The sequence below is a fragment of the Macrobrachium nipponense genome, chromosome 18 (genome assembly GCF_015104395.2).
Source record: "Macrobrachium nipponense isolate FS-2020 chromosome 18, ASM1510439v2, whole genome shotgun sequence".
Lineage (NCBI taxonomy): Eukaryota > Metazoa > Arthropoda > Malacostraca > Decapoda > Palaemonidae > Macrobrachium > Macrobrachium nipponense.
Genome location: NC_087211.1, coordinates 27,100,885 through 27,122,854, shown reverse-complemented (window position 1 = coordinate 27,122,854; position 21,970 = coordinate 27,100,885). Strand labels below are relative to the sequence as shown.

At 36.9% G+C, this 21,970-nt stretch overlaps 1 protein-coding gene across 1 annotated transcript in view; it reads right to left on the bottom strand.

Moving 5' to 3' along the window:
• Positions 1-21,970, bottom strand: part of LOC135196934 (ribosome biogenesis protein NOP53-like) — a 113,819-nt gene that overhangs the window by 25,772 nt on the left and 66,077 nt on the right. The window contains exons 5-6 of the mRNA XM_064223774.1: positions 16,935-17,099; positions 11,769-11,995 (exon numbers count right to left, since the gene is read on the bottom strand). Of these exons, the coding sequence (XP_064079844.1) occupies positions 11,769-11,995; positions 16,935-17,099 (392 nt within the window). The remainder of the gene's footprint in view (positions 1-11,768; positions 11,996-16,934; positions 17,100-21,970) is intronic.

Genomic DNA, 21,970 nt, shown 5'->3' with positions numbered 1-21,970 from the left:
GGGAATTTGCTCGTAGGGGTGATCTACCGTTGGCGACCAAAACTCCTTCATCCTCCATTGCAGAGATCGAAGGTGTAGCCTCCCTTGTGGTACCAGCTTCTCCAAGGAAGTTAGAATTCCCAGTACTACTTGCCACTGTCTTGCTGGCTGTGTTTGTTTTTCCAGAAAGGCATTCACCACTTGTTTGCATTTCTCTACCCTCTGGTCTGCTGGGGAACACTTTGGCTTTTACTGTGTCTGTAATTATACCCAGATACACCAGCCGTTGACTTGGATCCAACTTTGACTTCTCCTGATTTATCACAATGCCTAGGCTGTGACAAAACTGCAGAAGGGTAACCCATTCCCAAAGTAATTTTTCTCTGGACTTTGCTATCACCAGCCAATCATTTAGGTATCTTAACAGCCTGATCCCCTGAGCATGCACCCATGTCAACACAAGAGTGAATACTCATGTAAAAACTTGCAGAGACATTGTCAACCCAAAGCACAGGACTTTTAATTGGAAAACTTTCTCTGCAAGACTGAAGCAGAGAAATTTCCTGGAAGACTCTTTGGGGACAAGGAAAATGCAGCTGCAAAATCCCTTTGACGGAATCAATACTTGTTCCACAGCCCCTTTTTCCATCATCTTCTTCACTTCCTCTTGGAGAATAAAAGCCTTCTGAGGTTCCTGAGCATAAGCGAGGTGCGGTAATGGTTGTTCTGTCAAGGGTGGGGTTACTTCGAACGGAATCAAATATCCGACTCTGAGAACATCCACCACCCACTGCCCCGCTCCAAATTCCTGCCACACCTTCCAGTGATTTGCCAGGCAACCCCCCACTGATGTGGCTGAGTGATGAGAGGCGCCCATCCTATCGTCTTGAACCTCTCCCCCTTCCCCTGTTGGTTCTATTGTGAAAGGGCCAATGAGCTAACTTCTTTGGGGAAGAAGGTCTTGTTGCTCTATTAGAGATGTTATGTCTCACTGGCTTCTTACAAGGTATTTTTACGAGGTGCTGATGCCTTACCTTGACTTCCAGATGTTTTCCTAACTTCCTGCTGTACTAATATGTCGTTAGTGTCCATCCTTCTTCTATCTATAGCATCTTCAGTATGCCCTCTGGCAACAGCAATTGAGACTAGGATATCCCCATTCCTCATTGCTAGCAGGGAATCCAAATCAACAGTGCGGCTTAATCTAGCCAAAGCTGCATCTCTCCTCATCAACAGGATATTTGCCCAAACATTGGCACTTAAATTTGTCAAGTATGCAAATTGCTTTGGAACCTGATTGTAGCAATCTGATAAACATTGGACTCATCCACTACTTTTCTCATTACTTCTGAGGATGCAATTTTTGCCACTGCTGTTGACCAAAGGTCTAACCAAGAAGCAGTCTGAAAGAAAGAAGCTGTTGCTTCCAAAGTAGCAGCCACCTGACAAGTCATAGAAGGGCATTCCATCTTAACTTGATCCAAGGTTAATCCAGGTTTTAACCTTACCACATCTGGATTAATTTGTCTAGATAGCAAAGGAACCATTGGTGTTGTATAATATTTCCTAAGTTTCATCATTGGGGGGGAAATAAACTTAAACGATCTATTCAATCTTAAGGAATTATCCCTTCCAGCAATCCGTGCATTTACGTGTTGTAAAACTGACTCTGCATGACTTGACCAAGGTAATTCATGCGACACCTTATTATCCTTTTTCAATCCAAACACCATGTCCATTCCCGGAGGAAGCATACTGGCAGGTGTCTCCGTGCTCCCCGAAAGGTTTTTGAATTGATGAATCAAATCAACCTCCTCCACATACCAAGCCAGAAACTCCTGGTTTTCCCCTTCCTCCGGTTCTAACGTATTGTGTTCAGCTGCAGGAGAAGCTAGCTCACTCCTATCCACTGACAAAAGTCCAGGTGTGTCATGGCCGTCCGACCCTACAACCACGGCATCTTTGATCTCTGATGGCTGCCGACGGCTCGATCTCGAATAGTCAGTAGGAAAACGAGACAGCCTAACGCCTCCTCTGCTCACAGATCTAGAGCGAGGACCCTGTCTGTATCTCCAAGATGAAGGCTCTCTCGAAACCGAGCTAATTTCCTCTCTATCTCTATTAATATCGCCTCCAACGACCGTCAGGAATTCGGCCTTGATCTCTCATTGAGTCAAACAACGCCTTCCACCAGCGTATCAGAAGGGGTTACCATCTCTTTATTATTCGACCTTTTAATGGGAGCTCTCTCATCCTTTCTCTGTATCTTAAAAGGTCTTACAGGAGACACTGGTATCTATTCTCTATTCCTTGTTGAATTCTTCACACTCATCGTTGATTTTATCAACGGTAGTGTAGTCTCTCTTAAACTCTTTGTCGTCTCTGTTGGTATCTCCGCGGTGGCCGCTATCTCAGCAACCGTTGATGCTTTCGCTCGTTCGGATGCCTGTAAACGACTTCGTCCGTTAGCGTTAAGCTTACCAGACACCGTCTTCTTTACTTTGTTGCTGACCGGGATGTGACAGTCCTGGCTCGAAGATGAAGAAGAATTTACTCTTCTTCTCTTGGTCCAAGAATCAGTCATGAAGTCCCGTACCCTCCAATGCTTGACTGGTACACGCAGTGACATCATCGAACTTTGCAATGACGCCGAACTAGAGGAAGGAGACGAAGAAGACGACGATTCACGTCTTTTCTTTTTGTCTTTCTTAACTATCTTCTCCTCTAGAGCTTGTAATTTCTTCATGACTATGTGTACCAAAGAGTCAGAAAGCATATTCGGCTCCAGAGGCAATGAAATAGATAGAGAAGCAGTAGGCTGTGACATCATCGCGTCAGCCATGTCAGTGTGTGATGCAGGTTGTGACGTCACCACTTTTGTAGGGATGTGTGTGCTGCAAAACTACTTCCAACGTTCTGCATCGCTAGAAACATTGATGTTGTTGTCGTTGCCGCGGCATTAGTTCCCATAAAGTGCAGGCCAGGGGGATGAGGAACATTCAACGTTGTTGGGCCCTGGTGGAAGCGTGACGTCATATAATGAGACAGCAACCCCTCCAAGGTTGGTATGCCTGGTAGGCCTAATGCCGACCACGTTCCTTCCAACAGGAACTTCATTAAGGTGACCTACGGTGAAGCGGAAGCTTGCTCCTCTACCTATTCCTCTTCTGATAAAATGGGAGAAAGATCCGCAGGCACTTGAGTTGTGTCTGCGACTTGGGGAGTCAGAGCTACGATGGGAGTCTGAGTAAGTTCCACACCTGTGGATGCTTGAAGTGTTTCAGCCACTACTGGCGTCTGAGGCGAAGCGGGTACTAGAGAAGTTGTGGGCGCTTGAGGCGTTGAGGGAGTATTAATAAGTAAAGCCAAAATGTTGTCCAGTTTCAGCTGAATAGGGTCCACTTCGGTTGAAACAGCAGTAGCTACCAGAAGGGGAGGAGGTGCCGCTGGGCGCTCAGGCGCAACTGCACCTAGCCATCACTCCAAGCTAATGGATGCTACTTGGCGCTTCATAATAGAAGATGGGTCTGGTGCCAATGGGCGCTTAACTGCTTCCGACATCAAGGGCACCTCAGAAGCAACAGGCGCTGGGGGAACATCAACTTCTGAGAAGTAATCACAAGAAAATTGCTCTGGACTGTCCCAATTGCTGCAAGATGGGCACGGAGCTCTAGACCTCTTTACAGGAACCACAAGAGGTGCCATTATGTCCGTAGAAGACATCTTAAGAGGCTGAGACTTACTGCTTGAGCGCCACTGACAATGACTACAAGGAGAGGAGTCTTCCGAACTTGATAACTTATTCACTTCAAAAGAGAGACCTTTCTCGCGGTTCTCTGTTGCAACCTGGGAAACTATAACAGGTTGAACTGTGGGGGCAACTGCTTGTGAGCAGATCCCACCAACCTCCCTTGGGCTACCAGTTTGACTCCTCCCATTACTGGGAAGTATGCCAGTGACCTTTACCTTGAAGAAACGATGGGACGACCAGCTACCTCCTCCATTAACACTGCACTGTCACTTTTTGTCTTGTCCATCAGGACTTTCACTGATGAACCAAGCTGTTCCTTCATCTGAGCTAACATAGAAAAGTGTTTTTCAAGCTTTTCTTCTAGGCTAGCAATGGGGTTGGGATCAGAAGTGTGGGAGCCTGAAACTTGAGAGGGTGGTACAGCAAGAGAACTGGGAACTGGAGCTAGAGAAATACAGGAACATTCGAAACCAATGATCCATGACTAGCTGATTTTGTACTAGCTCTAGCTAAAGCCTTTCTTTTCCTATCTCTATCTAATTTTCTTATATGAGATTTTAAGTTCCTCCACGTTCTCTCATCCCAATCTGCACACTCATTGCACCTTACAGCCATAGAGCATACTTGCCCATGACATGATGAGCACAAGGTATGTGTATCATAAGCCTCTTTAGTTAACCTAGTCTTACAACCATTTGAAATACGATGCTAGTATGAAGGATTGGGTTTTCTGTTTTTTTGCCAAATTGTTTGGTGTGAGAGAGAGAGAGAGAGAGAGAGAGAGAGAGAGAGAGAGAGAGAGAGAGAGAGAGAGAGAGAGAGAGAGTGAGGGAGTTTGATAGAAACAACTGCGAGTGTAATTGAGGTACAGGCGGCCCACGGTTAACGGCGCAATCGCTCAGCGGAGAATCGGTTTTACGGCTGTTGTCAAAATATTAATTAAAAAAATAAGGTATTTTTACGGCACAATCTTCAGTTAACAGTGCCGCTAGCACTGTTGTCTAACGAGTTCATACATTTGTAGAAATGCCGTTCAGACCATAAAGGTTATGCAAATTATATTAACCCTCTTACGCCGAAGCGGTAAAAAAAAAATTGTCTCCCGTGTGCCGGAGGTGTTTCAGAGTGAGCGCGGAAGCGGAAAAAATATTTTTTTCAAAAAATCACAGCGCGCTTAGTTTTCAAGATTAAGAGTTCATTTTTGGCTCCTTTTTTTGTCATTGGCTGAAGTTTAGTATGCAACCCTCAGAAATTAAAAACATTATCATTATCATATATAAATAATGCAATATATGATAGCACAAAAACAAAATTTCATATATAATTGTATTCAAATCACGCTGTGCGCAAAACGGTTAAAGGTAACAAGTTACTTTTTTTTTCGTTGTAATGTACACTAAATTGCAATCATTTTGGCATATAACACATTGTAAAACGATAAAAGCAACACAGAGAAAATATTATCACAAAATAATGCATGAATTCGTACGCATGGACGTAAACAAATATTTTTTCAAAAATTCACCATAAATCTAAATATTGTCCTAGAGACTTCCAATTTCTTTCAAAATGAAGACAAATGATTGAATATTACTATACTGTAAGAGTATTAGCTTACAATTGCATTTTTCGACCATATCTGACGAGTTAAAGTTGACCAAATGTCAAATTTTTTATATATATATTTTATATGCAATTATTTCGGAAATAAGAAAAGCTACAACCTTCAAATATTTTTCGTTTTATTCTACATGAAATTGCGTACATTTTCATATATAAAACTCTATGAAATGCCTAATATGAAACTGAGCAAATATTCCGAGAATGGTACGTACGCATTTCGGATATTTGTGGCGGAGAATCCGCGCACGGAGGGAAGGAAAGATTTTTTTTTAAATTCACCATAAATCTAAATATTTTGCTAGAGACTTCAAATTTGTTTCAAGATGAAGATAAATGACTGAATATTACTAGACTGTAAGAGTTTTAGCTTACAACTGCGTTTTTCGACCATTTCGGTAGAGTCAAAGTTGACCGAACGTGGTTTTTTTCCTATTTATCGTGATTTATATGCAAATATTTCAAAAATGAGAAAAAGCTACAACCTTCAATTATTTTTTGTTGTATTCTACATGAAAGTGCGCACATTTTCATATATAAAACTTTATGTAACGGCTAATTTAAAATGGTGCAAACATTACCACAATCACACGTATGATTTTTTCGGAAGAGTCACCGCGCGGACGTAAAGAAAATGTTATTTTTTTCATAAATTCACCATAAATCGAAATATTGTGCTAGAGACTTCCAGTTTGTTGCAAAATGAAGGTAAATGCTTGAATATTACTAGAATATAAGCGTTTTAGCTTACAATTGCGTTTTTCGACCATTTCGGTGAGTCAAAGTTGACCGAAGGTTGAAATTTTGGCAATTATTGTTATTTATATGAAAATATCTCAAAACTGATAAAAGCTACAACCATGGGTTGTTTTTAGTTGTATTGTGCATGGAATTGTGCACATTTCCATATATAAAACTTTATATAACGGCTAATTTTAAAATGGTGCAAACATTATCACAATCGCATGTATGATTTTTTTCGGAAGAGTTACCGCGCGGACGTAAGGAAAAAGTTTTTTCATAAATTCACCATAAATCGAAATATTGTGCTAGAGACTTCCAATTAGTTGCAAAATTAAGGTAAATGATTGAATATTACTAAAATATAAGAGTTTTAGCTTGCAATTGCGTTTTTCGACCATTTCGGTAGAGTCAAAGTTGACGGAAGGTTGAAATTTTGGCAATTATCGTTATTTATATGAAAATATCTCAAAACTGATAAAAGCTACAATCATGAGTATTTTATTGTTGTATTCTACATAAAAATGCGCACATTTTCATATATAATACTTCATGTAACGGCTAATTTACAATGGTACAAAAATTATGTCAAAGTGACAAAATAATTTCAGAGATGTGTCACAGATACTTTTTAGTACGGCAAGAAAGAAATTTACGCTTGCGCGCCTGCGTAACGATTGTAAACAAAACAACACCTTGATCCGTGAACTCCCAGCATCCCCAAAGGCGCGTGATTCAAAAGTTTTAGGCTGGTAGGCCTATAAGTATTTTTCCGGGAATTTTAAAAAAAACTTTTGTAAGTCGACGTAAAATACGTCCAGTCGGCACACGGGAGACAAAAAATGTCGACGTAAAATACGTCCAGTTGGCGTAAGAGGGTTAACAAATTTTATGGAGAGTTATTACATAGGTATTAGGGTAAAATATATGCCTCTGACGCTGTTCTATGCCGAAAATATAGTTACATAAGTGCAAATTTAGCCATGGGTGTGTCGATTTATAAATATTCATGCTTTTATGTTTAAAATGTGTATGAAAATGTATTACGTATAGGGTATTTTTATTTCTGCACAGAAATATGATACGAAGGCAGCTTTTGAAACTGCCCTTCACGTTATCAAATACGATGTTTTTCATGTTCTTTCTTGTGAGCCACCGCCTGCTGCTCTTCCGAAAATATAGTTAAAAAAAAAGTGCAAATTAGCGATGGATGTGTTGATTTTATAAATATTCATGCTTTTATGTTTAAAATGTGTATGAAAATGTATTATGTATAGGGTATTGTTATTTCTGTGCAGAAATATAATAAAAAGGCAGCTTTTGAAACTGCCCTTCACATTATCAAATACGATGTTTTTTCATGTTCGTTCTTGTAAGCCGCTGTCTGCCGCTCTTCCGAAAATATTGAGTTAAAAAGAGTGTAAATTTAGCGACTGATGTGTCGATTTTTTAAATGTTTATGCTTTTATGTTTAAAATGTGTATGAAAATATATTACGTTTAGGGTATTTTAATTTTTGTACATAAATATGATACAAATTAAGGCAGCCTTTGTAACTACACTCCACGTTGTCAGGGGATATTTTTCATGTTTGTTCTTGTCAACCACTGTTCCGAAAAATGCATGGTGTTATTTTATTTATTATGCATCTTTTCCATAAATCCTTTAAATAGTTATACATTACTTCACTGTATCCAATAATATTGTATGTAATCTCATATTATTGTATTACAAAATACTACAGCAAATCTAAGCCAGTATTCCGCGGAGCGGCCAATGTTGTGGTTTGAAATCAGCTGATGGCGAATATGAGTTTGTTTCGCCATAACGCAATTCTGAGCGAATTCTCTTGCTTCTAGTTAGCATAAACAAATATCTAGATACTTGACTTAAATGAGACAAGGTTATTTTTCCTTATAGTACAATGTGTTTTTAGGTAGAAATATGAACTGAATATGTCTCTTTGTGAATGTGAACTACTTTTTTTTTCGTTAACAGATTATGTTGGCGGCATGTTTATTGCGTAAAAAAATTATGTGATTCCGTTCACAATTCTCCTTTATATCATCATAATATGAACTTTAAAGCTAGGATTTTTTCACTTTACAGTATTTATAATGCTATAATGCACTGTACAGTAAAATATATAGTACTATACTACATAAATATAATTTCACTTACTGCGCCATTGTGGGATTACGGCACCTTTGACTGGTCTAGTTTCGAAACGTGTACAGTGGCCATAGGCTTTAAAATCGCTTAGCGTCGAAAATCACTTGGCGTCGGCAGCCAGGAACGGAACCGCTGCCGCTAACCGAGGGCCGCCTGTAGTTGTTTATTTTTGTAGTTTGGTATGATAGTGAGTGTCTTGAGTGAGTGCTTTTTTGGTTCTGCCTGCAGCGGAAGGGAATGTGTTTTCGGCTGCCTGGATTATTTGTTCATTATTTAGATTATCTTTGTCATGATTTTGACAGACCACAGTTCCTCCTTAACCTCCCTTTTCTCTACATTGCTTGCCACCTCAGCTTTAGATAAGGATTAATTGTCCCCTTATCCTCTGGCAATTAGTATTGATTACTTAGATTCCGGACCATTGTGTGGAACTGGATTATGGCTTGGACTGTTCTTTAAGGATTGGTACTAATGATGTTGACGACTTGGAACTAACCTTAATTGTGGAAGTGTGGCTAAGGATATAAGTATTGGTATTGATGATGATGACTACGGCTGGACCTTGAAATTAATACTGAAACTGTTCTTGGAAGATTGATATCCCTGAGGTTGACGACTTAATTAAATTTGGATCAAGAGATTGACTGCGGATCATACAGATTAACGTAGAAGTACCATTGATCACGGTACTGTGGCTGAAGTGCCACAAGCGTGGAGTGCTGGAGGCACTATTCGTCTATAAGGCCCCTTAAATACATATCCATATCGTATAATCTTTGGTCGAGTCGTTCATGTTAGGTTGTGGGTTTACTTTGGCTATTGGGTTTGCTGTGATTAATATAAATAGTATTTTGGTATGAGAATTCAGTATTTGGTTACTGGGTTTTGGAAGTGTACGTACTGAGTTAGGAAATATAGTGTTGAAGTATTTGAGTGGTTTAAATATCCTTTCATCCAAGAGTCTGGTTACAGATATTGTAAGCAGAAAGTTGTGTTTTGAGGAGACTGTCTGTAAGAGTGATCAAGGGTGTAGGGGACGCTTTAGCTCATCCCGCCACACTAGCAACACTAGAGTCCAACATGTTGAAGAGACAAGTAAGTAATAAAGCCCAAAACAACTATCTAGTTCTTTTGTAACAAGAACCTAAAAGTAAATACATATCACTGAATCGGCCGACACAACATTAATAATACTTCACCAAATGCTGAAAAAACAAAAGGAAAAGTCCAGTATTCCAGAATTAACTGCAGCTGTCTACCAGTCTGTAGCCATCAACCAGCAGAAACAAACTGAGCTCTTTGCCAAGTGGTTCTCCTCTTACCACGAAAGTGGGCGGGGTCATAGTTACCTAACAAAAACAAAACAGAAAATTGGCGCAATCTGCAAATTTCAGAAATTAACTGCCGGGCGAGTGAAACTCTTAGCTATATAATTACTGGGTAAGTCCCATAATTAAAAATGTGATTTATTAAGTAAACCATAAACAAGAAATCAAAGCAAAATGCAACAGAACTATAGGAACAGAAATTAGCAATGAAAACAAGCAATAATGTACACAAAATATCTGTCAAATCACAACACATTACAAATCATAAGGAGGAACATAAAAAGGGCAAAGTCAACAAAAGTGCCATAAAAATAAGGATCAGGACTTGGACCAGGTAGCATTTGAGGACTCTTCCTAGAGCACACCATTATCCCACACTCTCAATCCAGCTGGGTTGTCATCCAACTCAGAACATCGAAAGTAATAGTAATCAAATCATAATTGAGGTTACTGTAGTGGAAATAATTACCATCCATAATGTATATTATTAGTGGAAATAAAAATACATTAACACAACCATGGACAAAACAGAAAAAAGTCAAGACAGAAGCAAGTCCGAAATCATTGTTGAATTTGTACAATAAGCTTAACATCACAATTTTTGAAAGTAAATTGTATTTTTCCTAACTATTCAAACCTAAGTCCTTTACAATGGGAATTACTTAAGGCATAGCCTAGGCACGGCCGATGAATTCTCAAACAAGGCAGTTCGGTAGTTAACTACCGGTCTGGTCATTGGTAGTCTCTCCATTAACCCTTAAACGCCAACTGGATGTATTTTATGTCGACATTTTTTGTCTCTTGGGTGCCGACTGGACGTATTTTACGTCAACATACAAAAGTTTTTTTAAAAATTCGCGGAAAAATACTTTTAGGTCTATCAGCCGAAAACTCTTGAATCACGTGCCTTGGGGGATGCTGGGAGTTCACGGATCAAGGTGTTGTTTTATTTACAATCGTTACGCAGGCGCGCAAGCGCAAATTTCTTTCTTGCCGCACTAAAAAGTATCTGTGACACATCTCGGAAATTATTTCGTCACTTTGACAATTTTTGTAACATTTTAAATTAGCCAAAATTTCAACCTTCAGTCAACTTTGACTCTACCGAAATGGTCGAAAAACGCAATTGTAAGCTAAAGCTCTTATATTTTAGTAATATTCAATCATTTACCTTCATTTTGCAACTTACTGGAAGTCTCTAGCACAATATATTGATTTATGGTGAATTTATGAAAAAACTTTTTCCTTACGTCCGCACGGTAACTCTTCCAAAAAAAATCATACATGCGATTGTGGTAATGTTTATGTCCAGTCGGAGAAACTACCAATGACCGGACCAGTAGTTAACTACCGAATCGCCTTGTTTGAGAATTCAGCGGCCATGTCCAGGCTACGCCCTAAGTAATTCCTATTGTAAAGGACCGACGTTTGTATATTATGTAGGAACAGCTTAGATTTGCATACATTTATCATCATCACCATAAATATTTTTACATAAAATGAGTTCACTCTCCCCACTCTCATCTGTCAGTAATCTTTCTGAATTAATTCTAATTTACAGATATTTTAGATCAAACAAAGCATGGTTTACAATGAATTATTAAGATTTCCTTTTTCAATAAACAATGATGCAATGAGATACTGCTACTGTACTATTACTCTTAAGGACAAAAAATTTTAGGCCAAGTATATATTGGTAAACTGCACAGCTACTGTCCTTTGTCTAACAGCTTTCAACACATTAGTGTAGCAAGGAACATGAATAACTACTGAAAATTCCCAGTTAAATAGTAACATTATATATGAGTAATCTTTTCCTCATGTTTGTCATCATTTGTTTTTACCTAAATTTCAGATCAAATTGATTCTTAAAAGTTCTGTAAAGTTACTGTCCTTTTTATTCTAGAAAATTTTACTACTAGACCCAAAGAATACAAGGGTATCAGCAAATAGTTTAAATTTCTTTACTATTAAAAGTTGAAAAGAAAATTGTAAAATATCTAAAAGCAATTTCTCACATATCACAAATACTCATACATTTTCACATTTATACAGTTGAAATCTACAAGGATTCAGAAGATATCTAGCTAGTACTACTTTTGACTAGGAATTAAGTAATTTGTTTGTAATCGATTACATTTAATACGACAAAGTTACAAAAGATAAGTCAAACTTACAACTTCTTCCTCATCACTTTCCTCCTCCTCATTATCATTTGCTGTCGGTAAACCTTCAGACATTTCAGCGAGCCAAGTCTCTTCTGTTGGGGCTTTATCTATAGTGGGGAACATCTTTATAGTGGCACTGTCATACCTCTCATCTATACGACGTTGTTTACCTTGTTGCCTTATAGCTTTTTCTAAAACAACTTGATGGTCCTCAAATGTTGGATTATAGGACTGGCCTGTAAGTATACAAATATTTTCTTGCTTTTATCATCCTTAAAACTAGTATATCTAATTTGAGCTCAGAACCTTTTCTTTCTTTAAATTTTCAGCTGAAAACCCTTATGGATGGTGTCAACTGACTATACATCCAGGAGGGCTCCAAAGCGAAATCAGCCTCCAGATAGAGACAAGCTATAGGAATGGGTAATAAATAAATAAATAAATATAAGGAAACTGAAGATAAAACCAATACATTTGAAATTCAGGAAATGTCAGCAGACAGCACAATTGAATTTGCTCCTTGCTTAAATATTTGGAGAGCAAAAGATTCCACAACTGCGCTAAACAAACTATTCAACATTTCAGTTGTAACCAAGATAAAACTACCAACGCTCTTCAAAAAAGTACCCCTCAACCCCAACTGCACTGCTTATGGTCGTCTACTTTTCATCTGTTTCCTTTGGTCTCTTCCCACCTGGCTGTTCAACTTTGCCAACTTTACCAAGTTGCTTCAATATTTAGCTATAACATTAAAAGAAATCCTTTGGAGAGCACTATGAGAATTTGGAGAGTGGATTCAGTTGTCTTAATAAACTTCTTTACAATTAAATCTTCTAGTTATATGATTTAATTGGTTAAGCTTAACTTATTCAACAGTTATAAAAATTTTTTTTACAGTACTACTGGAACATATTTCTTAACCCTTAAACGCCGATTGGACGTATTATACGTCGACATAAATTGTCTGTTGGGTGCCGATTGGACATATGGTACGTTGATATAAAAAGTTTCTATAAAAATTCGTGAAAACTTTTGAATCATGCGCCTTGGGGAATGCTGGGAGCTCACGGATCAAGGCGTTTTGTTTACAATCGTTACGCAGGCGCGCAAGCGGGAATTTCTTTCTTCTCACACTAAAAAGTATCAGTGACACATCTCAGAAATTATTTCGTCACTTTGACATAATTTTTGCACCATTTTATATTAGACGTTACATGGAGTATTATGTATGAAGATGTGCGGAATTTCATGTAGAATACAACCAAAAAAAACTCATGGTAGTAGCTTTCATCAGTTTTGAAATATTTTTATATAAAAAACGATAAGTGCCAAAATTTCAACCTTCGGTCAACTTTGACTACCGAAATGATCGAAAAACGCAATTGTAAGCTAAAACTCTTATATTCCAGTAATATTCAATCATTTACCTCTATTTTGCAACAAATTGGAAGTCTCTAGCACAATATTTCGATTTATGGTGAATTTATGAAAAAAACTTTTTACTTATGTCCGCGCGGTAACTCTTCCGAAAAAATCTTAAAATTTTTTCGTCCAATTGTCGTAATGTTTGCACCGTTTTATACTAGCCGTTACATAAAGTTTTATATATGAAAATGTGCGCAATTTCATGTAGAATACAACAAAAAGCAACCCATGGTTGTAGCTTTTACCAGTTTTGAAATATTTTCATATAAATAACGATGTGCCAAAATTTCAACCTTCGGTCAACTTTGACTCAACCTAAATGGTAAAAAAATGCAACTGTAAGCTAAAACTACTATTACCTTTATTTTGCAACAAATTGGAAGTCTCTAGCGCAATATTTCGATTTATGGTGAATTTATGAAAAAAAAAATTCCTCATGTCCGCGCGGTAACTCTTCCGAAAAAATCATAAATATTTTCGTCCGATTGTCGTAATGTTTGCACCATTTTAAATTAGCCGTTACATAAAGTTTTATACACGAAAATGTGTGCAATTTCATATAGAATACAACAATAAATAACCCATGGTTGTAGCTTTTATCAGTTTTGAAATATTTTCATATAAATAATGATAAATAGAAAAAATTCGACCTTCGGTCAAATTTAACTCTACCGAAATGGTCGAAAACTGCAATTGTAAGCTACAACACTTACAGTCTAGTAATATTCAATCAATTACCTTCATTTTCATTTTGCAACAAACGGGAAGTCTCTAGCACAATATTTTGATTTATGGTGAAATTTTGAAAACAGCTTTTTTTTACGTCCGCGAGTTACAAATTCATGCATCATATTGTGATAATATTTTCTCTGTGTTGCTTTGATCTTTTTACAAATTGTTATATACCAAAATCATTGCAATTTAGTGTACAATACAACGAAAAAATAAGTAACTCATTAGCTTTAACCATTTTGATCACAGTGCGATTTGTATAGTACAATTATTAAATTTTTTTCGCACTGTCATATATTCCAATATTTATATATGATAATGATATTTTTTTCATTTCTGATGGTTGCATACTAAACTTCAGGCAATGACAAAAAAAGGAGCCAAAAATGAACTTCTAATCTTGAAAATTAAGTGTGCTGTGATTTTTTTTAAAAAAAGCTTTTTTTCCGCTTTGGCGCTCATTCTCGAACGCCACCAGCATGCGGGAGAAACTTTCGGAAATACCGGCTCGACGTTTAAGGGCTAATCTTGTTAAACTTACTAATATAGTATTGATCAATATTAATATTTTAAAATTAGTAAATCATTTTTGTATCATAAAAATGTATATAGTCATGAAAATAACATCAAAATACACTAATTAGTGATTATTTATCGTAAAAAGACCCCACGAATAGAAGAATTCCCCGCAAATGGGAAGATATTGTCCAGAGAGAAATACACAAATCCAAAGAACGTGAATACGGGGGGGCCCAATAGCAGTCATTGTTTTGGTTTGGAAATCAGCTGATGGCGAATACGAGTTTATTTCGCTGTATTTTACTCAGTTCTGTGTGAATTTTCTTGCCTCTAGGTAGCATAAACAAATATCTAGATATATACTTTGCTTATATGAGACATGGTAATTTTTCATTATACGACAAATTTTCAAGTTGAAATAGTTGTGAACTAAATTATTTTTTTCGTTAACAGATTGAGTTGGGTGCGTGTTTAATGCGGAGAAAAAGATAAATGTGATTCCGTTTGCTTTTTTTATTTGGTTTCATTGTAATACGAGCTTTACATTATTTACGTTTTATTTATGTGAAAACAACAGTAAAATGTGTTGTTTCAAGTCCAGTAGTTTTCATTAAAATGATTTTCTCTTGGTTTTATCTGCAGTTGTGTTTTATGGCATAACTTCACTAGAGTTTTATTCTTGTTGCCAATGCACAATAACAGTCATTATCAGCTTGCATTAGCAGCTTGAAGAGTTTTCTCACCTTCAGCTACAACTTGGTTTAAATTTAACAGCATATTTCCTTGCTGATCTTTGATCTATAGCAAATAAAGTTATTACATAAAAATATATCAATCCAACTCCACATAATGTCATTTATAACATAACTACGGTAATTGTTTACAATAATACAATGATTGAAATACACCAAACGGATGTTGCTGTTATCCAATTCGGTTGTATTTAGCAAAAAAGCACACAATTCCCCAAGTACAGGAACGTAAACCCGCTTATTCCTGTTTTTTCATATGGGAAAAATATGTTAAAATAACGCGTTTTCAATTACGCGTGCCCTCCAGGAATGTAACCCTCACGCTAGCTGAGAGGATTACATATGTAATGTATATGTATACATACATATATATATATATATATATGTTATGTATACATATTGAATTTACTTCAGAAGTAGAGAACAATAATACTTTAGCTTTCCTTGACGTGCTCATAAGTAAACACAGCGATAACACTTTTTCAACATCAGTTTACAGGAAACCAACATTTACAGGACTCACAACTAAATTCTCTTCATTCATCCCAATAGTTTATAAACGCAATTTAGTTTGTACACTTGTGACCCGTGCCTTTAACATTTGTTCAAATTATTTTAGTCTTCATTCAGAATTTCAGTTTATAAAAGAAATGCTTCAAAAAAACGGTTTTAATAATGCTTTCATAGATACGTATGTTGGTAAACAGCTAGAAAAGTTATTGTTCCCGAAAGTTTCCATTTTAAAAGCCAATAAAGCAGATACTGTAATTTTACCACCTGTTTTTCTATGGTAATAAGAGTTTTTCTGTTAAAAATAGACTACTAAAACTTTTTAAAGAGAATTTTATCCTCAAGTTAATGTTAGGGTAGTGTTCAAGCCTAAGTATTACTATTGGTGGTTTGTTTCAAGTACAGAAACATCGTACCCCCAGAACTACAGTCTCATGTTGTATATAAATACGAGTGCAATTGCTGTAATGCAATTTACGTGGGGAAAACAAAGCGCCAAGCACGTGTACGATGGTTTGAACACTTGGGAAGATCAGTTAGGACAAACAGGCTTTTAGCAAAACCACCATTCAGTGCCATACGGGATCACACAGAAAATAGTGATCACCCTCTTAGGTTAGATCATTTTCCATTCTCTCTAGTCGAGTGGCCCCCATGGAGCTGGCAATAGTAGAAAGTCTCTACACTTTAAGTTGAAACCTTCCCTCAGTAACAACGAGAGGTCCACGGAGATGCTGTGTTTTTAAATTTTTAGTGTGTATGTTTGTATGCCTTCATGATGCAGGTATTTATTTATATATTTATTTATTTATTTATTTTTTAATATTGCTTACTTTCCCGTTTTTTATGCTTGTACATTACTTTGTTTTTATTATATATACAATGTAACCTTTGTGTAACACTTCTTCATTCTAATGATCGATCGTAATTTAGTGATTTTTAATTTTTTTTTCTTCTGGTGTTTTTGTATAGACCTGATGATGAGACAGTTACTCCGAAACCGGTAGTCATAAGAAAATAAAGGATGTTTTATGTACAAGTGCTGGTTTTACTCTTTCTATCAAGACTCCGTTTTCCAAGGATATATCAGTTGCAGATATATATATATATATATATATATATATATATATATATATATATATATATATATATATATATATATATATATATATATATATATATCTATATATATATATATCACTGATAAAATGTTAACAAAAACTCACTGAACATTTACCTGCTTCTGCTACTTTCACTGCTGGAAGGGCTGAAGTTTTCTGGTACCTCACTCCTGGTACTTTAAACATGCGTTCTCCAGAGATCTTTGAGTGGAAATCAACTATCTGTTCGACAAAATCTTCTTCAACACCATTCATCTTGCATCGCTTTACCAATTCATTGTCTGTACAAAAGGATAAAGAATAGGTTCAAAACTTCAACCATAAAATCATTAAAAGCACAAAAGAATCATTAAAAGCATAAAAGGGTAGGAGTTAGTTTTGAGGAGGTACTTATGGTATACATGAATATTTAAACTTCCTGATGAGGTAGTAATAAAAGTTCTTCCTAGTGCCCATTTGGCCCCAACTACACTATTTCCTGTCTCTTACTTTTCATCTGTTCCCTTTGGTCTCTTTTTATTCGAGCTGTCTACCTTCTTTACCTAAATGGGAGTGGGTGGCACTACTAAATCATTTTTTATATGTATTAATAAGGCTAATGAGCTCAATAATAGTTTACATAAATTCACATATTCTAAAAACATACCTGCAAAATAAGATTCCTGTTCATAAACCACATAGGAATTCAGGCAATAAAGGGGAAAGTTGATTTTTAAAAAATTTACTATGGAAGATAATGACTCATAACCCAGATGGGTCGGCATCAATAAACTACATGTTGTAATACCAAATTTAGTGACCAGATAGGCCTTTTAAATTTAAATACTGTAAATATTTGAGCTTATATGTTAAAACCTACTGCCAAAATCATTAACGCATATTTAACATGACTGTGATTCTGAACAAATAAGATAATGAGTATCTAAAATTACATTTCCTTAGACAAAATAGAATTAATAAACCTTGAAGAATTTTAGTATGACTATGTTTGCATGTGAACTACAATATACTTGCACAATTATGAATAAACTACAAGCACCATCATCACTCTTAGTTCACTACAATCCCTGTTCAAGCATAAGCTATTTTTTTTATAATTCAACATGCAAAAGGAATCTTATTTTTACAAAGATAATAGCAATAACGCAACAGTTTCAGTTCTTTCTTACCCTGTTAACTAATACTGTTCTCCTGCTTAAGGTGTGGTTTTATCCCAACAATGGTATGTAATTATAACCACTAGCACTGCCCAAAGATTTCCTGTTTGGCAATCTTACATGTTCTATATGTTGTACTTCACCAGAAATTTCATTAGCCTCTTTAAACACTTATGCTTCATGGGCTAATGTATACTTCCTGTTTTGCAAAACAATAACCATACTTCTGTTGAGGTACTCCAGTGCACAAGTCTTCAATATGTACCTTTTAATCCCGTGAAGCTATCAATCTGGTTTGAACTATCCTGCGCTGTTACCTTAGCCCTTATTTTTTTTTATCTACTTAGCTCTTTTACTATATATATATAGATATATATATATATAATATTATATATATATATATATATATATATACTATATATATATACGTATATATAAATATGTCAATAAATTCTTCTGTTAAAAGAGAATATGTCTCATGTGTAAAAGTCCCATTAAAACACTGGTTTAAAGCTAAGGACTATATTTCCGTGGACTGACTCCCATGCCTGGGTTAACCACTAAGCTGACATTGGTTAATCTGCTTCATCATTGCATTAACCCCTTCTTTACCGGGTGGGTGAGCAGAATGTAAACATTGCGTTCGCTGCCGAACTGAATCTCTCGGTAGTGACTCCAGTTTGTAGGGGTGCCGATCGTAAAAATATTTGCCAAAAATACAGTAATCAAGCCAGGCTAATGAAATTATCAGGTATTATTAGCACTATAATAATGCATATTCTCTGTGAGTTTTATCATCCTACATGGAAAATAAATGATTTTATGAAAAAAAATGTGAAACTCAGTGTCCCTTGTACAAGGGACACTGGTGGTCGGTGAGAAAAGTAGTCTTGAATAGAAATTCGGTCTTACAGAATGTTGGTATATCCACCTGGAACATGCACATAAAGTATTATCAAAATAGAACAGTAAATAAGCACGTAATAACAAAAAAAAAAGAGCAAAAACTAAAGCGAAAGCCCCGCCTATATATATGGAAATTGCAAATTTTATAGTAATATCTTTCAAAAATTGGTCGATGTCATTTTCTACGTTTAATAAGATTAGTTTCATCACAAAAAACAACTTTAGGGGTATCTAAACTGATTTTTCAAGTTTCTTGTCCTCAGAAAAAATCGCTTTTTTGCTTTTTCTCTGGTTTGGTTTTTTATATATAAAGTTACTATAAGGCTTTATTTTTACCTTCATTTATCTGGTGTTCATATCTTTTATTTGTAAAATGTAATAAGTGAATAAATAAATAAATACAGTAAATAATGATGCAACTGGTTTTATAATTGGGTAGAAGTTATTACATGTTTACGCTTGTCTGGTTTTGTGATTTTTTGTTGAGACGCAGTTCATCTGTCACCTACACACTACTATAAGCAGTAATAATATTTTTTGGGGTTCATCATATGTCTGGCATCGTATCATACTGTTTATTTTGCTCCAAACTCTTCAAACCGAAATTACAGAATGATTGGAAGTCCCTATCTGAAAAGAGGAGTTTTGGTGGTACTGTACGTACCACCTTTATGCACCCGGGGCGGTGTAGTAGACTTGAATGGTGGTACCTGCCTACCTCCAAACAAACTTTCGGTAATGAAGAGGTTAAGGAAGATATGGTCTAGTATATGGTCAGTGTCCCAGGATCTATTGGAAAGGTTGATCCTATTGGTACTATTTTGTTGTTTTATCAGTGAAGATTCTACCATCTGACACTTGAATTGAGAATTGCTTTTGTATAAAATTCAGGATTAGTTATGGATTGGAACATGAGCACGTTTATGTTGAGTTAATCTTCCTGAGAGAGATTTTCCTGTGAATCCAAAGTATGACTTATCACAATCCTTACAGGGGATTTCATAGACTCCTGTGTCTTTAAAAACTGGTTTCTGCTGAATGTTAATTAAGGATTTCCCCAATGTATTAGGATGAGTGAAGATAAAAGGGTTAGGATGGCATAATGTTTGTGTGATCTCTCATAAATTATCCATGTGAGTAATTATGTTTTTGTTTGTGACTTTTACTTTTCTTTGTTTTATGTGGTTTTGTAAAAAATGCTCTTTGCTTTATGTATGGCTTTTTCTATTATGTGCTTGGGGTATTTTAACAAGATAAGTTGATTTCTGATTGTTTCAAGTTGTTTCAAGGTCTTTGTGGGAAGCAAATTCTCATGGCTCTAAGAAGTAAGTTACTTGCTATACCGAGTTAAATTGAAATGTAAAAATTTATGATGAAAGTGAGAATGTCACTTTCCTGAAGACAGTGAATTTGTATTTCTTATTAGTTCTGATGATTAAGACATCTAAAGCAGGGATTTGGTTATAGTTTTCCCATTCTGCTTTAAATTTTATGCTCGGGACCAAGGATTTTAATTTTTTAGAAAGACATCAAAATTGACACACTCACTTTTCCTCTCCACAACAAAGCCAAATCATATCTGCAGGTTTGATGGGGCTTATAATTACTGTTTTGAAATACTTCATGTATAAGTATGCTAACGCAGGACTGAGCAGACTCACCATACTGCAACCAAATTTTTGACGGTGGGGTGATTTTGATGTGTTTCTACAAAAATTAAATTCCTTGGTCCTGAGCATGATATTGTTAAGATACAATAAAGTTTTGTACATACTTACCTGGCAGATATATACTTAGCTATAGACTCCGTCGTCCCCGACAGAAATTCGAATTTCGCGGCACACGCTGCAGGTAGGTCAGGTGATCTACCGCCCCTAGCCGCCTGGGTGGCAGGAATAGGAACGATTACCGTTTCTAGAACCAGATTTTCTCTTCCACCTGTCTCCTGAGGGGACGTTGGGTGGGCCATCAATCGTATATATCTGACCAGGTAAGTATGTACAAAACTTTATTGTATCTTAACAATATCATTTTTGTACATGGAACTTACCCAGCAGATATATACTTAGCTGATTGACACCCTTGGTGGTGGGAAAGAGACAACTATTTACTGAATAGACAGGTAAACAACATACGTTGTAGGTAATAAATAAATAAAAATAAAACCTTGGTTCCTACTTGATCAGGCGGAAGCCTCCATGGCTAATGCCTAGGAATCTGCTTCGCCTCAAGAGCCTCAGCGAGGATGTGACCTATGGCTAAGAGTTCTTGTGGGTCTGTCGATGGGGTCTTATCCATTTACTCGACAGAGCCTCTTACATGACATATGCCTATGCCTAGTGGCATAATTAAGGAGACAACACCGATCCCGATCACCTGATCCTAACACGAGGGTTAGTGCTTAAGTTGAAAAGAGTTATCTACAAACTCCTTTCAAACAACCAAAGAAAAAACACGACGTTAAATAAAATTTAACTCACTAGTTAAGGATCAGTATCTGCTCCCTATCCCAGCAATGTATCCGCAGACCCGTATCAACCAAGAGAGAAGGATCCCTCGAAGGTTATCTTGACATCCTTCGGATAATGGGAAGTCAACACAGAGTTGCATCTCCCGTATGTGACAGCTAATATGTCCTTATGACATATTGTTAGGGAAAGAACAAGAATTCGGAAAAGCTCGCACTTCATGCGCTTTTAATTCTCAGCTGTTTGAAGGAATCATCAATGCACTTATCAAGTGCTTAGGAGATCACAATGTCTCAAAGAAGGCCAGGGCGTTCTTTGATATAGATCTCTTCTGGGTGAAGCCTGGAGCCTGGCTAGCGCTTGGCAGGCGCCTAGCGCCTGTCTAGCGCCTCGCGCCTGGCTGGAGCCTTGCGCCTGAATGGCGCCTAGAGCCTGGCTGGAGCCTCGCGCCTAGATGGCGCCTTGCGCCTGGCTGGCGCCTCGCGCCTGGCTGGTGCCTGATTGGCTCCTCCTTCCTGGCTAGCGCCTCGCGCCTGGCTGGAGCCTTGCGTCTGGCTGGTGCCTTGCGCCTGGAAGGCACCTGGAGCCTGGCAGAAGACTTCATGATTACTGTCTATGAGT